At 44.9% G+C, this 15,320-nt stretch overlaps 1 protein-coding gene across 4 annotated transcripts in view; it reads left to right on the plus strand.

The window, feature by feature from the left end:
• Positions 1 to 15,320, plus strand: part of SLC5A1 (solute carrier family 5 member 1) — a 39,962-nt gene that overhangs the window by 22,529 nt on the left and 2,113 nt on the right. For all 4 annotated transcript variants that reach the window (XM_051805346.1, XM_051805344.1, XM_051805347.1 and 1 more), the window contains 12 exons: positions 1,610 to 1,714; positions 4,059 to 4,118; positions 4,471 to 4,575; positions 7,511 to 7,616; positions 7,862 to 7,942; positions 9,054 to 9,274; positions 10,158 to 10,293; positions 11,039 to 11,146; positions 12,103 to 12,253; positions 12,830 to 12,998; positions 14,041 to 14,256; positions 14,549 to 14,651. In XM_051805346.1, coding sequence (XP_051661306.1) covers positions 1,610 to 1,714; positions 4,059 to 4,118; positions 4,471 to 4,575; positions 7,511 to 7,616; positions 7,862 to 7,942; positions 9,054 to 9,274; positions 10,158 to 10,293; positions 11,039 to 11,146; positions 12,103 to 12,253; positions 12,830 to 12,998; positions 14,041 to 14,256; positions 14,549 to 14,651 — 1,561 coding nt within the window. The remainder of the gene's footprint in view (positions 1 to 1,609; positions 1,715 to 4,058; positions 4,119 to 4,470; positions 4,576 to 7,510; positions 7,617 to 7,861; positions 7,943 to 9,053; positions 9,275 to 10,157; positions 10,294 to 11,038; positions 11,147 to 12,102; positions 12,254 to 12,829; positions 12,999 to 14,040; positions 14,257 to 14,548; positions 14,652 to 15,320) is intronic.

The raw sequence follows: 15,320 nt of genomic DNA on the forward strand, positions 1-15,320 counted from the left end.
AAGCACTCACTGCAGCCACTGCAGACCTGGAGAGTTGTAACTATTCCTTTTATATGTACTTTAGGACCCTAAAAATCTCCCAGTGAGGTGGACACAAGGAATACTTCTCCCTTTTGTAAAATTACTCCATTCTAACTACCTGTACTTGGCAATTACATAAGGAGAATGTGCTGGATGCAGGTCCTGTGTTCATACATCTAAAAAACCATTTTTAAGCACCTTGGAATCTTGCAACATGGGAGAACTGCATAGGACAGGAGGGAATGGCTGAAGCTGTGTCAGGGCAGGTTTAGGTTGGATCTCAGGAGAAGGTTCTTCCCCCAGAGGGTGGTTGGCACTGCCCAGGCTCCCCAGGGCAGTGGGCACAGCCCCAAGGCTGCCAGAGCTCCAGGAGTGTTTGGACAATCCCTCAGGAACAGGGTGGGATTATTGGAGTGTCCTGTGCAGGGCCAGGGGTTGGTCTGGATGATCCTCGGGGGTCCCTTCTCACTCGGGATATTCCAGGATTCAAATGAGAGCATTAGAAGCTGGTCACAGAGGTTCTCTTGCCTGCTTTCTGCAAGGTTTTCTTTTATTTTTAACTCTGTTTCTTTTTCTTTTTTTTTTTTTTGTTTTTGATGGCTTTCAGAGGACGTAAGGCAAACATAAAAATGAATAAAAAAATGTTCCCTCACATCTTTTCATCTCGGAGCTGCTCCCATGTCCTCTGCCCACCATACCCAGTCCAACCTCTTTTCATGCTCAAGTTGTCACCCTGCATCCTTCAGCACTTGACTCTGTAAATCATCACTGGGTATTTCTGCTGCCTTTAATGTTTTCATTTTGAGGAAATGAAGCTCATTCCTTTTCATCTTTTCTATTGTTTGAGCTACTTAATTAAGAATTAGATCTTGGTGAATGGCTCCTGCCTGTCTGTAATCCAACAGGAACCTTTCCTTGTTTTAATCTCTCCCTGTTCATCAATTCCTGTGTTCTTCCCACTGTTCTGTTTGTTTGATCAGTGAAATATTTGGGGGTCTTAGAGATCCAGCACTTCTTAAATATAATTCCTTGATTTGCAGTTGGTTGTAACTTCCAGGAGCACTTTCTCAGCAGGTATTTCTGCCATGCAGCTTTCAGAATTTAATTCAGTAATCGAATATCTTTTAGCTAAAAGTGAACCAATACAACTCTCCCTGGTGGCATGTTTAGATCCACAGACTGTGCAATATGAAACCAGTTTGACAGGGGAATGCACTTTTCTTGTCCTCCTGGAACAAGACAGATCACAGTCTTCTGCCTTGATTGTCTGGGTATCATCCAAATGTCAATTAGACAAGTTCTGCAAGTATTGGTGTAATACCCTTTTGGACTCAACTGGAAGATGTTTCATGCAACATCCCATTTTTCCTCACTGTTGTAGAGGTATATGATGGCTGGAGTCCCAGGTTTCAGGGGGACAGTAAGTGGAAATCTTGAAAGTTGTCAGGGAAGTTGGTTGTCAGCCATTCTCATCATCACCTTCTGACCACGGATAGGCAAGAGTTCAAAGTGCCAAATGAAGATTTTTTTTTTTTTTAAGTTACCATAACAGGACCTATTTGCCAACTACTGTTCTTTCTGTTTGCAGATTGGTGCTTCTCTGTTTGCCAGCAACATTGGCAGTGGGCACTTTGTGGGCATAGCAGGAACAGCAGCAGCTAGCGGGATTGCCATCGGAGGCTACGAATGGAATGTAAGTGCCACTTCTGTGAGTGGATGCATTTGGGACGTGAGCATTATCTCAGAGCTTATCCACAATAACATTGCCCAATAATTTAACACTGTCAGAGTTTGTGCTTGGCAACACTTGTTTTCTGCACAGACCTGGAAGAGCCAATATAATCTGCTGTTTAGCCTGTCCTCCTTGGACCTTGTCCAAGCCACTGGAAAAAGATGACTCTTTTCTGTTGGATGAGGCTTTTTAGAGAGCATTTGAACCAAATAAATCAGTGGGTTCTCTTCTCTGTGCATATGTTTTGATTTCTTCTCAAGTATTTTGATTCTATGATTTAAGTCCATGATTCTATGATTCTATTTATGAAGAACCCTTTCAGACTCCAGGATACTGGGAAGAGTTTATCAGGTTTGTAATCCACGATAATTTTTACAGCATTTTGCTATGTAGGAGTTGTTGAAGGGGCTTTGATTTCTTCACAGGCTATTAAGAAATTTTGGGCATCCCTCACAAGCACCTGCTTTGCAAAAACCTTTTCCCTCTTTACTCTCTCCTTTTCTAATTACATGTGTGTTTTTCTCAGGGTTGCACTACAGGGTAGAGGTGTCCAAGCTGACTTTAAATGAGCTACCTGGAGTACCAGGGACAGTGTTAACTGCAGGGGCACAGGGATTCACAGCAGCTACTTCAGCCCATTTCCTTGTATTCTCAGGCTCTGTGGGTGTGGGTAATAATGTCCTTGTTCTGCTTAATTCACCTTCGGGGAAGGGATTAGGCCGTGACACAAAGGATTTAATGAGCCTACACAGGTCGATACTTCCCTTGCATTTAATTCTAAGCAGTGAAAGAATCACACCAGCCCGAGGGGTTTGACTTGTGTTCCTTAGCAAGGAGATGGTTGTTGCAAATACTCAAGTACTGGTATGATATAGATGTTTAAGGAGAAGGATAAAGCCTAAAATGAACTGTATGAGATGTGCACAGTTAATCTGTCAGCTTTCTCTTTTTGATTGTATTAGGCTTGTAACAGACCTGATTCCCCTTCTTCTTCTACCAAAACAAAGCAAAACAAAACAGAACACAAATCTCTAGGGCCCATATCCTTTTCCAGACATCTCTCCCTCTAACACTTAATCTCCTGGGAGATTCCTTCTGTGCTCATATCAATACACGGGGTACAACAATTGTTGTTTAGGAAGCAGCAACAGTACATGTGTGTGTTTGAGCAGATTCTGCATATTCCTGACTTGTGACACAGTGGGAGTGCTGGGCAGGTTCACAGACATGGGGGAAGTATTGCTCTTCACTGTATAACCTGATTCTCCTCTTGAAAGTACTGCTAAGTTTGACTGTTACCATCCTTGTGTTCCACTGAAATTATTTCTAATTTGTATCAGTATGACAGCAGAAGCCAACCAGGTATTTCTTGTCCATCTTATGGTTTTTATCTAGGGGCAGAATTTAAAAGGTACAGTTAAAAGGCCCTCTAAGCCCTGTGGGCAGAATAAATACTGAATGCAGTTCTGACAGCAGGAATTTGTTCTGTACTTATCAATTTACATATGCACAGCTGTATATCAGAGAGCATTCTAGCCATTTACATCAGCAAACTGTGGCACTGCAATCCTGGAAGATCTGTAGCTCACAGAACACACATGGTAACACAAAATATATCATTAAATGGGAGTGTGGACATACAAAACATTTTACAAATTGCAGGTGGTGCATCCTGTACAGTGTATGAGATTGTTGTAAAACAGTCCATCTCACAGAGACCCTGTGCAGAAGGTAATTAATGATCAAAATAATGATCAGAAGAAGTGCTGCTCTCCACAGTACCTCCACTTGCAGGTGTTGGGACACAGCACTGCAGCAGAGCTGACTGGGAGTGGGAAAGTTCCTGCATTAGTGGCTCTGGGATCAAGATGCTGCAAATAGGTCCCAGGTATCAGGCTTCACCTTCCTAAATATTTCCCAGAACAGTAATCCTGTGGGCTGGTTGCCTTTTAACCATTGTTAAACCAGGCTCCCTGGGCTTGCTCTGAAGAGGGCTGGGACAGTCTGGTGCCATTGGTGGAGTGGTGTTTTGATAGTGGAGGGCAATCCTGTGAGCAGAAATCAGCTGTATATATATATATTACAATCCAGGCTGCATTGTACCTTACAAAGTTTTTAGCTTAGATTTTATTCCCAAATTTTCAACTGTAAATCAAAACACAGAGCAGATCCTCCCTCACCCCCCTGCAATACCTGGGTTTATGTGGATTCAATGGTCTCCACCTTCTGTTGGGGCTGATAACTGGTCTTTGGGAGTGGTGTCTAGAGAGAGGGGCTAATTCAGCTGTTCTTGTCTTGGCTGCAGGCTCTGATATTTGTGGTGATTCTGGGATGGGTCTTTGTCCCCATCTACATCAAAGCTGGGGTAAGTCCAAACAGTGCTTTACACTTGTCTTTGCTGCTCATGTTTGCAGACCAGGTCTGGAATATTGCAAAGCCATGATGAATGGCACAAGATCTGAGTGTGCCAGAACAGTCCTACATTATGTCTGTGCAATTGAAAAATGAGGATTCTCTGCTCTAAGACCTGAGCTGAAGAGTACTTGGTGCTTCCTCCTTGTTCTCCCTTGATTCCTGGAGCTGCTCTTCCTTGCAACTGCATTTGCAGCTCCCCCCCTTTTTGTGCTCCCCTCTCACAGTACCTGAGTACAAAAAATCTTCCTGTGGTTTGATCTGAACCTGTTCCCCCTGGTCTGAAACCTTCTCTCCCTCCCCAGGTGGTCACAATGCCGGAGTATCTGAAGAAGCGTTTTGGTGGGAAACGGATCCAAGTCTACCTGTCAGTCCTTTCCCTGATCCTGTATGTTTTCACAAAGATCTCAGTAAGTAAAACTTCTACAGCATTTCTTCTATCCTACATTGATCTAAAGAAAACAAACCCCCATTTACAATATTGCTCACACAATCGGTCATTCGTTTCTGGTTCGGAGCCCTTGGTTGAATTAACAACTGTAAAAGTGTGATTTTGTGTTTCCTTTATTCTGTCCAGTGAGACTCTGTAGCCAGATCTGTGCTGCCATCCAAGTTTTTTCCTTCCTGACAATGTCTCTTGATGCTTTATCTTTCTTTTTTAGAGTTTACTTCTACTTACGCTCTCCTCTAGAAATGTCAAAGTGGAGGGAAACTTGTATTATAGTCTGTTATCTTAGGCATTCATGAAATCTATGGCAGGAATTTTTGTCCTTAGGCTTCATATTTATCCACTGATAATGGCACTGAACATGCCATCAGTAATACAGATGAGGGAAAAGAGCAAAGGGGGCTATGGATCAAAAAAGAATAATAGGAATTAGAAAATGGAAGAGTGGGAAATGCAGAAGCAGGAAATTGTAACAGCTGAGGTGAAAGAAGTGGAGATTCTTTTAATGGGCAAGTGATTGGTGTAAAGTTTCAGGTGCTATGAAGTTAATGTTTATTAAGTCTATGGATATGTTTCTGGGAAGTAGTGAAGAGAGCTGCTATTTCCCATATATCTTAAAACTACCAAGCCTGTAAAGAAGTCCACAGTTCAGGCAATCCTCAATCTGTTGTTTTGCAGAAATTGCCATGGCAGATTACTCTTTGCCCTCTGAATGGGAGCTGAGTGATAATAGTGCAATTTAAGCTAAAAGATTGACCTTTTGCTCTCATTCTCACATCTTCGTGATAACTGATCCTTAGGGAGGTTATAAATTAACAGCTTGGTGCTGTGGAGCGGGACTCAGAGCTGGATTTCCAGATGTATCAAAAGGATTACACAGTTTGCTGCAGTTGTGCTTAACCATCATAATCAGAAGTCCCAGGTGTAACACAGAGTTCTGGCAGCTCCAGCCCAGAGAAGCTCCTCCCGTCGGTGACTCACGTTCCCACTGGGAACACGTGTTTGTCACCAGCCTGTCGAGGTGCTCCCTGGGCTCTGAACTGACTCTCTGGCTTTGAGTGCCAGCCTAGGCCATTCCAGGTATCTGATTATGGGATTTTCCCCAATTTCAGTTAGTGTCCTTCCAGGAAAGACAGGTTCTGCATTCAAGCTCTCAGTGTGGTCATGAGGCTGAACACATGAACCTCTCCTGCTCCTGTGGTCCTTGTTATGAGGATGCAAAGCAATAGCCAAGGGATCCCCCTTGGGCCCCACTCTACCATTGGCCCCTCACAGCTTCCCATCACCCCATGTGTTCCAGGTGTGTGTGTGGAGGTGCCACGGAGCTGGGGCTCTGTGCTGTGCAGGGGAAAAGGAAGTATTGGAAGGCAATAATCTAACTGGGAAGGAGGAGCAGTGGAGCTGGAAGATAGCTGAGCAGTTTGAAGAAGCTCATACATTACTCAGGATGCTCAATAATTAACTATACATTTCTTGCTGGGAGTCATTTTAGGACCATTAATATTTAGTCATATGTAGGCTAAAGCCAAGAACAACAAAAGAAAGGTCTGGGACATGGGCTGACCAGTGGTGTGAAGAGACAGGGAAAAAATTACCATAGAGAGAAGGGGCAAAGGATATGGTCTGATAGCCACTGAGGTGAGAGCTGAAGGTCCTGGTTCCCCGTTCTGAACTAAAGTCTATAAGAAATCTACTCCAGAGGCAGAGTTTTGGGAGTGGGATTGTGATTCACACTCTGCTCCACAGTTGTTTCCTGCATGCCAGGGCAGTGGGGCTGCAGAGGTTGGGGCCTCTTCCTCGTTCCTCAGCCGGACCTAGGGGTGAGGTTTCCACATCTCTGGAATGAAGAGGGTTTTTCCATGTGGCATCTTCAGTAGCCAGGCTGGAGAACAGTGTGTGTGCCCAGCTGAGGCAGTAGCAGTGCTGGTGCCTGCTCTGGGATCCCAGGCTCTGCCTGCCCTCGGGAACCTCCCTCCTGTGTGGAAGGCTTTGCCCCAGGGCATGGCCACTGTTGCTCTTTGTTTCAGGCTCCTGAACCCCACTGGGACCTGCAGGGTTAACTGAGGGTAGAGCCCTCCTGCAGTGGTGAGGGACACAAAGCAAGGTGGGCAGGTGGGGTTGGAGAGCAGCCCATGAACTGGATGCTCAGGAGCAGCCTCTAATGAAAACATAATTTACAGTAATGCATCACAAGTGCACTGGGGCAGATTATTCTGATTGCAAACTTGTATAAAAAACACTGATGCAAATTATCTCTAAATCAGGAACTGATTTAATGTGATTAACATCCCTGTGTTACTCTGAAACCTGAACAATTCCTTTCTTATGCAAGAGCTCAAGGTCTCTTCCCTTAGTCAACTGATGTCGGTTCTTCTGACAGGAACTTAAAAATAGAGACAATACAAGATGTTTGCCTTTAATGCAAATGCACCATTTGTCCTGAACCAGCAGGACAAGCTACAGCACATGTGTGTGAGCAGGAAAGGGAAGGGACTTGTGCAGTAGCACTGATTGAAGAGAACTGTGCCGTGTCCTGGAGGTGCCTCACAGTCCATCCCTGCACAGGGCAGTGAACGTGGCCTCAGTTTTAAGCAGTTTTTTACTAAGCTGTCTCTCAGTCCCAAAGCACAGAGCAGCAAGGTGACTGTCTGTGAAAACAATCTGTTCAAAAAGGTCTGGAAACACTTTGAGAAGTGTCGCACCCCTTGTACTGGAACTCCCACAGCCCTGAGGGGAGACTGGCAGGTGTATGGAAATGGCTTCTGTTTTCTTTTTGATTTGTGTGTGCAGGACTATCAGGGGCACAGTTGTGTATTTCAGTGCCCTCATCATGGCTGTGTAATATGTCATTATCAGGAATTTAAATGTTGCTTCATCTGTGATTTTTTGTTTTCCAGGCTGACATATTCTCTGGAGCTGTATTTATCCAGCTGGCCATAGGGCTGAATCTGTATGTGGCCATAATTATCCTGCTTTCTATTACTGCTCTTTACACCATCACAGGTGAGTTTACCAAGCAGTCTGATACACCAAAGAAGTTGGGGGAGCCAGCAAAAAAGAGAAGAGGGAAGATGGGGAGGAGAGGGGAGGAGAGGAGAAATGGAAACCTGGAAGGGGAATTATTTACAGAGGTCTTTGAAAGAGAGAGGTGGTGGGAAAAGTGTAAAAAAAAAAATTCCACTGAGGCATTTGCACAGGGCTGACTTATTTGTCCTGACTTATCTGTCCTGACTTTTCTTTGCCAACAGGTGGCCTCGCAGCTGTGATTTACACAGACACCTTACAAACATTCATCATGGTAGTGGGATCCTTTGTTCTCATGGGATTTGGTAAGTAAATCAGATGAACTAAACTGGAATGTTCAATCACAAATCCTGCAGTGGCTGTGGAAATGAATCCTGCAGTGTGAAACTGGTACCTTAACTGGCAGGTTTCAGTTCATATATCTATTTATCAGGGAAGAAAACAGGCATGTTGCCAAAAACAGGCACATTGCCAAAGCCCTTTAGTCACTGAGTCACTGTTTCCTAAGCACAGGTGTGCACAGGGTAATAAACAGCATCCCATGACACCTCAGGACTTGTGATGGCTAATGAGGTGAAAGTGGAGTTGTTTGCAGATAATGATGATACTCTTGAGAAGTTCAGAGAGCATCTTGTTTTAATAAGATTATAATTTCATAGACATTCAGATGCTAAGGCATGAAAATTCCTGATTCAAAGTGAAGAGCTGTTGGTCACACTGCATGAATCTTCCTGTTTCCAGCTTGTGTTAAACAACCCAAACACCTGAGCATTTTAAGGAAGCTTTGCAGCTGATCTGTGGGTGTCACTTTATCACCAACCGGATAAGAGACACAAATGGAATGTTTATGGATGGGACAATGTGTATGTCCAGAAGACCACATGCATTTTAAAACAGAAATGATGCTGTTAAACTGAATTTAGGAAGGGGTCATAGGAAAGAAAGAAGTAGTGATAAGGCTCCATGAACTTGTGGTGTCCTTTCTTATCTTTCTAGTTACTCAGCACTTGGTTTTCCCCTGGTGAGGTCTTTCGTTGAATTTAAATTATTCCACCACTCTTACAACAGAAATAACTTTAGACTGACCTAACCTGGGAAGACCCTGCCTTAGGTTCTCCCTAGGTCAACATGTGTGGAAAAAATGTATCACCTCTTGGCAAGGCCTGTTGAAGAGATGCTGGAGCCCAACCCAGCATTTGTGAGCTCTGCAGAAACCTGACAGGAAAGGTCACTTTGGTTCTTGTTGTGGGAATACTTCCAAACCCCTGTGTGTGTTTCCTGACACTGCCCATGTCAGCAGGTTGGAATTTTTACATCCATATTAAGGAGGTTTTTCTCCTCACGTTCTCAAGCTCCATTTGAGATTTCAGTAATAAAGCGCTACTTTTATTTTCTCTTTTATTTTCTATTTTGCAGCCTTTAAGGAAGTGGGAGGGTACGAGGCTTTCATGCAGAAGTACATGGAAGCAATTCCATCCAACACCTCCTATGGGGGCACTGACATTGATCCCGAGTGCTACACCCCCCGGCAGGACGCCTTCCACATCTTCCGAGACGCCGTCACCGGAGACCTGCCGTGGCCAGGGCTGGTCTTTGGCCTCAGTGTCCTGGCCCTGTGGTACTGGTGCACAGATCAGGTACTGTGGCAGCAGGATGCCTTGGGAATGCCCAGCACACAACTCCAGTGTGACCTTCCCCCCTGTAATGCAAAGCCGGGCCACAGAACTGGCCCTTAGTTCAAGACTGGTCAGTGACTTTCCAGTTCCTGGTTTCCAAACCCCTCTGACATGTGATAAAATGGAATGGGTGTTCTTTCAAGTCTTCCTACACACCTGTGCCCAGCACATCCTCTTCCTTTCTCATTTCTTGTGTGTGACCATGTGTGCAAACACAGTGAGGTTGTGCTGTGAACATTTGATTAGGAAACCACACACCAAATGACCCTTATTAGAGGGTTCCCCTTTCAGTAAGACAAATTTGTTTCCTGTTTGTGCAGCTTTTATCTTTGCATGCACAGTCTTGGAGAGATGTTCTTTATATGTAAGGTCTTTCAGCCTGGAGATACTTCCCCAATCTTCCTCCCTTCTCCCTAAAACCTACTGTCCAGTTTCCCCAAGAGATCACACTGACATGAGTAGAGAAAAGTGTGCTCCTGCACCAGCCCTAGCAAGTGGTCTGTCTGCATCCTGAACTGTCAGAAAGATAATCTTCACAATTTCTAAACAAAAGAACAAACCCCCCAATGTAACTGTATCCATTGCTCAGGCTATTCCTTTCTACCTTTTTAGTCTATCTGCTTTTCTTGTGAGAAAAGTCTTAGCTCTTATACACTGGATAAGTGATATTTTGCTTTACTTATTTCAAATATATACTTTGATTTTCATGTAGTTTTTATTTTTCCTGGTGGCAGAAATGCTAAATAGGCTTTTTTGCTGTCACAGAGGTTAAGGAGCACCTTGTATCTGGAAAGTGGCATGGTGTGATCAGGGAAATGTTATAATTGCCGTGTCTCACTGACAGGTTATTGTCCAAAGATGTCTCTCTGGCAAGAACATGTCCCATGTGAAGGCTGGTTGTGTCATGTGTGGATACCTCAAACTCTTGCCCATGTTTATCATAGTGATGCCTGGAATGATCAGCCGAATTTTGTACACAGGTATGCACACGGACACAGAAATGCACATTTCTTCTTGCTGCCTGCCTTTCATTGCCAACCTCTCTGTCCTTTCCAAAATACCTGTTAGATTGTCATCTGTTGCTCAAATTGCCCAGGCACCTGTATGCACAAAACCTAACTGCACTGTAAGAAGCCACAAGTCTTGCTGTGTTCCCTGATCCCAGATTTCCACTGTTGTTACTGCTGTTCATTTTAGTGTCCCTCCCCAGTTGTCCGACTGTTACAGCCCCACTCTGACTGAATGAGTGGGAAATGCTGTCCAGGTTGGGTACTCCCACTGGCATTCAGAGGGACAGGGCCATCAGTCCCAGACTGCAGGATCTGGGCCATGGCCAGTCCTGAGGGCAATGTGGGGAAATGCCCTTTGCCCATCTCTGACCAGCAGAGGGTCAGGCTGGGTTTGGCAGCAGGCAGAGGAGAGAGGGAGTGGGCTTTGTGTTCCTCTGCTTGTTTTTCTCCTTGCTCTCCTTGTGTTGTTCAGTCCTGCTCTGACCAATTAGTGCTGATTTTATTTTGACCTGCAGCACTTTTCAGTATTCCTTTAGAGAGGAAAGGAAGGAAAGAGTCTTAGAATCACCTTCCTCCCTGCCAGCAAACCAAGGATGATACCAAACATGTCAATCTGGTGGTTCGACACAGAGATACATTTTAGAAGCTCTACTAATTTGGGAGCAATCTGTTGTTTACATGACCTTGTCTAACTGCCTCGTTATCCTCTCCTCAGATGTGGTGGCTTGTGTTGTGCCTGAAATCTGTAAGCAGCACTGTGGCACCGCAGTGGGCTGCACAAATATTGCTTACCCAAAAATGGTAGTGGAGCTCATGCCAAATGGTAAGACACTGTCTGTATTTGTTGTTTCTTTGTTTTAGGAAAGGGGAAACTGCCAGACTGTAAAAACAAATGCTAGAGGAGTCCAAGACCCGTATTTAGTTCCAAAATTGTTGCTAGAACCATGTACTGTTAAGCAGAGGGGCTGTCTGTTTTAGCTGAAGCTGTGGGTGGAGAATAGCTCCACACTGACAGTGTCAGTTCTCAGCTGGAAAACACTGGGTGATGAAGCAGTAATTGAGCTCCCTTTCTGTGAAGGTGAAAAGTTACCTGCTTTGCCAGTGATTTATCAAAGACTCTCTGTGGCAGGACCTCTGAGTTGCAGGCCCACACCTGCAGTCTCCTGCCAGCCCCACAGAGGTGGGTGCTGGCTCAGAAGGCCAAAGAGACAGGTCATGTTCCTGTGCAGACCATGGCACTTCCCTGACAGCTTTAGCACTTCCCTGTATATGGTGACTGTTGTTCATAGCAGTGTATGCAGGACTTCCCCACACTGTGTGGCCAGACCACACCACCTGCAAAAGTGGCTTACTCTGGTTAAAAAATAGTAAAGGAAACTTATTTTTTTTGGCAAACACCTGGCTCACAAATATACTGCAAGCAAGTGAGCACTGACCTGCAAACAAGACAAATTATTTTTATAACTCTTGGGAAAAGTCTGCTTGATATTATTTTCTTTTTATTCCAGCATTTAATAAGACAGCATTCACTAAAGAAGTACCTATGTGCTAAAAGCTCGAGGGTTTCCCTGTCACTGCTTTAAATAGCTTTTCCCAGCTCAGCAGACATTGCTCTGCTTGCTTTGCAGGGAAGTGTCAGGCAGGGGTTTGTGTCAGGCACGGGAATCTGCCACCCACGCTCAGAGCTGGCTGGGAAGGGGCAGCCACGCTCTGTGGATGGGGAGGTCCTGAGGCTCTTCACAAAATGCTCATCCCCGTTCCCTTGTGTCTGTGTTCCAGGTCTGCGGGGTCTGATGCTGTCAGTCATGTTGGCCTCCCTCATGAGCTCCCTGACTTCCATTTTTAACAGTGCCAGTACTTTGTTCACTGTGGACATTTACACCAAAATCCGGACCCGAGCGTCTGAGAAGGAGATGATGTTGGCCGGCAGGTGAGCGCGGCCGCCCTTCCCCGCAGCACCGACGGTTCCCGGCTGCTCCTCCCCGATCCCGAGGGCCGGGCGGAGCCTGCCTGGCAGAGCTGCAGTGGCCTCCTGTGGCCAGAGCCCCGTCCCACCGCACCGGCTCCTTTTGGGAAAACAGACTGATCTCGATGGAATCGACTGTCCATGAAGTAGCCAAACTAATTCTCAGAGCTTCCCACTACTGTTCCAAAGGAATTCCTTTTAATTATCTTCCCAGGCTTCATGCTGCAGCATCAGTGAACTAGTTCTAGTTGATATGCTATTGATTGGACTCTGGATATAACAAACACAGGAAAAAAAGTGATTTTCTATGTTTTGATTGCATGTTTTGCTGTGTGCTGATGGATATTTGACCTACACAATACCCAGCTTGGATTTCTATTGTTTGTTCAGTGCTAATTGGCCATTATAATTGATTTCACTAGCTGAAATACAAAATGAACATGTAAATTATTGATTAATTGCTGTTTTTTTTTTTTCTTTCTGATAGATCATAGATACTTCTAAACAGATGGCTAATTGAATGTCTGGCTGTGTTTACAGGGCATTTATGTTACTCTTAATTGGCATCAGCATTGCCTGGGTTCCTGTGGTTCAGTCAGCTCAGAGTGGGCAGCTCTTTGACTACATGCAGTCCATTACCAGCTACCTGGGACCTCCCATTTCTGCTGTGTTCCTGCTTGGCATCTTCTGCAAGCGTGTCAATGAGCCGGTAAGGGCCCACCGGGAAGCAGGAATGCTGCACGTTCCTTGGGCATTGGAGAACTGCTCTTTTTGGTTTACTGTCTTTTAGGAGCAACTTCTTCCTGTTTATTTTGATCCTGGTATGGCCCAGGGACTCTGTGTCTCCATAACCCAGGGGCCTGAGGCTTCAGAGATGAGTTTGAGAAAGTTCTTTGGTAGTCTGATAGATAAACAGTCACCCAGGAATTCCTAGATAGCTCTGAAGCTTAGGTTACCTATCACTTTGCCAAGAAGAGTATAAAATGGATAATTTATGAAAATCTATTCTTTAGAAGTAATCTTTTAGGATACTGGTCACCAAACTGCTCTACCAAACAAATCACCTTGTACCTGTCCTGTCCGGTTGAGTTTCTCATATCTCCAGGAATGGAGACTCCACAGTGTCTGTAGGCAGCCTGTTCCAATGGTCAATCACCCTTACAGTAAAACAAGAAAAAAAGGTTATGTTTAAAGAGAATTTCCCATATTTCAATTTGTGCCCAGACAAAGCTCTCTGTGTCTGTTATGCTTTGGCTGGAGTGCTGTACACCAGGCAGCAAAACATCCACCAACAGTACTGAGAATTAGCTTTTAACTAATTACTAACAGGGCTGTTAGAAGATAAACCAGACACATATTTTGGGCAGGATGACACACACTGCTGGCTGGTTCCATCGTGCCAGAGCTGTCAGGGATTTAGCCCTCCAAGGTAAAAGGACATGAGAGCACCCCTTGGGGTGTGCAGTCTGTGGCTGGAGCCTGTTGTGTAGGAGAGGATGTGTGGAGACAGCTGGACTTTGAGAACTGGGCTGGATGGGGTGTCCTCCATGTTCTTTCTCTGAGCTACTGTTCATTACCCCTTTCATCTGTACTAATGCACTGAGCTATAAATAAGGTCATGGAGGTATCCCTGTGCCAAAACCAACATAACATACAACTACCTCCATGTTTACTTAAGCAATTTATGGAGAGCTTATTTCCATGCCTGGAATTACTCGTTTTGATACTTCTTGTCACACCCTTGTCTGCAGGGTGCCTTCTGGGGCCTCATTATTGGGCTGCTGGCTGGATTGAGCAGGATGATTGCAGAGTTTGTCTATGGAAATGGCAGCTGTGCAAACCCTTCCAACTGCCCCTTCATCATCTGTGGGATTCACTACCTTTACTTCGCACTGATTCTGTTCGGGGTTACTGCCATCGTCATCCTGGGAGTCTCCTTCATGACTAAGCCCATTCCTGATGTACATGTGAGTATCACTGCAGTCCTGCTGCTCAAGAAGTGGAACACAATGAAACCACTAGTTTTAAACCCTGGTACTTGGTGTATTACCTCTCCAAATTTCAGCTGCCTGCAGCACACAGTTCTTGTAAGAAAGCCAAGGAAATTGTCCTCCTTTATCTGTCACAATTCTTCAGTGACTCCTCATTACCTGAGACATAACAGACACTGGGGTGCCATGCTCTTACAGCTGGTCCACGTGCTGGCCAGGCTGGTTTGTCTCTGTGTAGATCCACTAAAGTCCTTTTGTTCCGTGGCAGCTTTACCGCCTGTGCTGGTCCCTGCGGCACAGCAAAGAGGAACGGATTGATATTGATGCAGATGAGGAGCAGGACAAGGCTGATGAAAAAGATGAGGAATCAGGTAACTGTTGAATATCTACAGATTCTGCCAATGTATTTGAGTATCCCTGCTTCATTCCTGAAGAAACATTAACATGCTTGATATCGAAAGACACTCTCCCTTCCAACAACAAAACCTCAGCCCTCCCTGTATTTCAATGACTTGTGAGCTGCTGTTACCAATCTGTCACACTCAGTGTAAATCAGAAGTGAAGAGGGTTTAAAGGGAGAAGCCCTTTCTCTCCAGGGTAGCTGGGTGGCAGCTCTAGGGCTAAACCAATGACAGTGCTTTAGGTCAGAGGCATTGGCAGCAGTGTGTGTGCCTCCAGCATTCCAAGAGAATTCACCTGGAAACAGTGAGTTGTAGTTGAAGACACCATGAAAGCAAACTGCAAAAACACCAGTTCTCTTTGCTGGGTTTTGGTTCTGCTCCCAAGTTTCTTTTAATCAATATCCTCAAATTCATTTATTTGTCTTTTAATTAAAAGTGTAGAAATTACTGAAAAAATTGAGCTTAAGCTTTGCAGCCTGGTCTGCTTCTCCAGTACCAGACCAAGTCTCTGGGCTGTAAAAGGCCCAAGTGATTTCTGCAAAAGGCTCCTGTGGAACATGTGGAACATTTCCAGGTGAGCTGTGAAAACCCAGTATTAACTTGATCCCTGTCCTGTTTTGTACCTATGTGTTTCCATTA

This window comes from Manacus candei, unplaced genomic scaffold, assembly GCF_025592945.1.
Source record: "Manacus candei isolate 608988 ecotype Guabito, Panama unplaced genomic scaffold, ASM2559294v1 h1tg000064l, whole genome shotgun sequence".
Lineage (NCBI taxonomy): Eukaryota > Metazoa > Chordata > Aves > Passeriformes > Pipridae > Manacus > Manacus candei.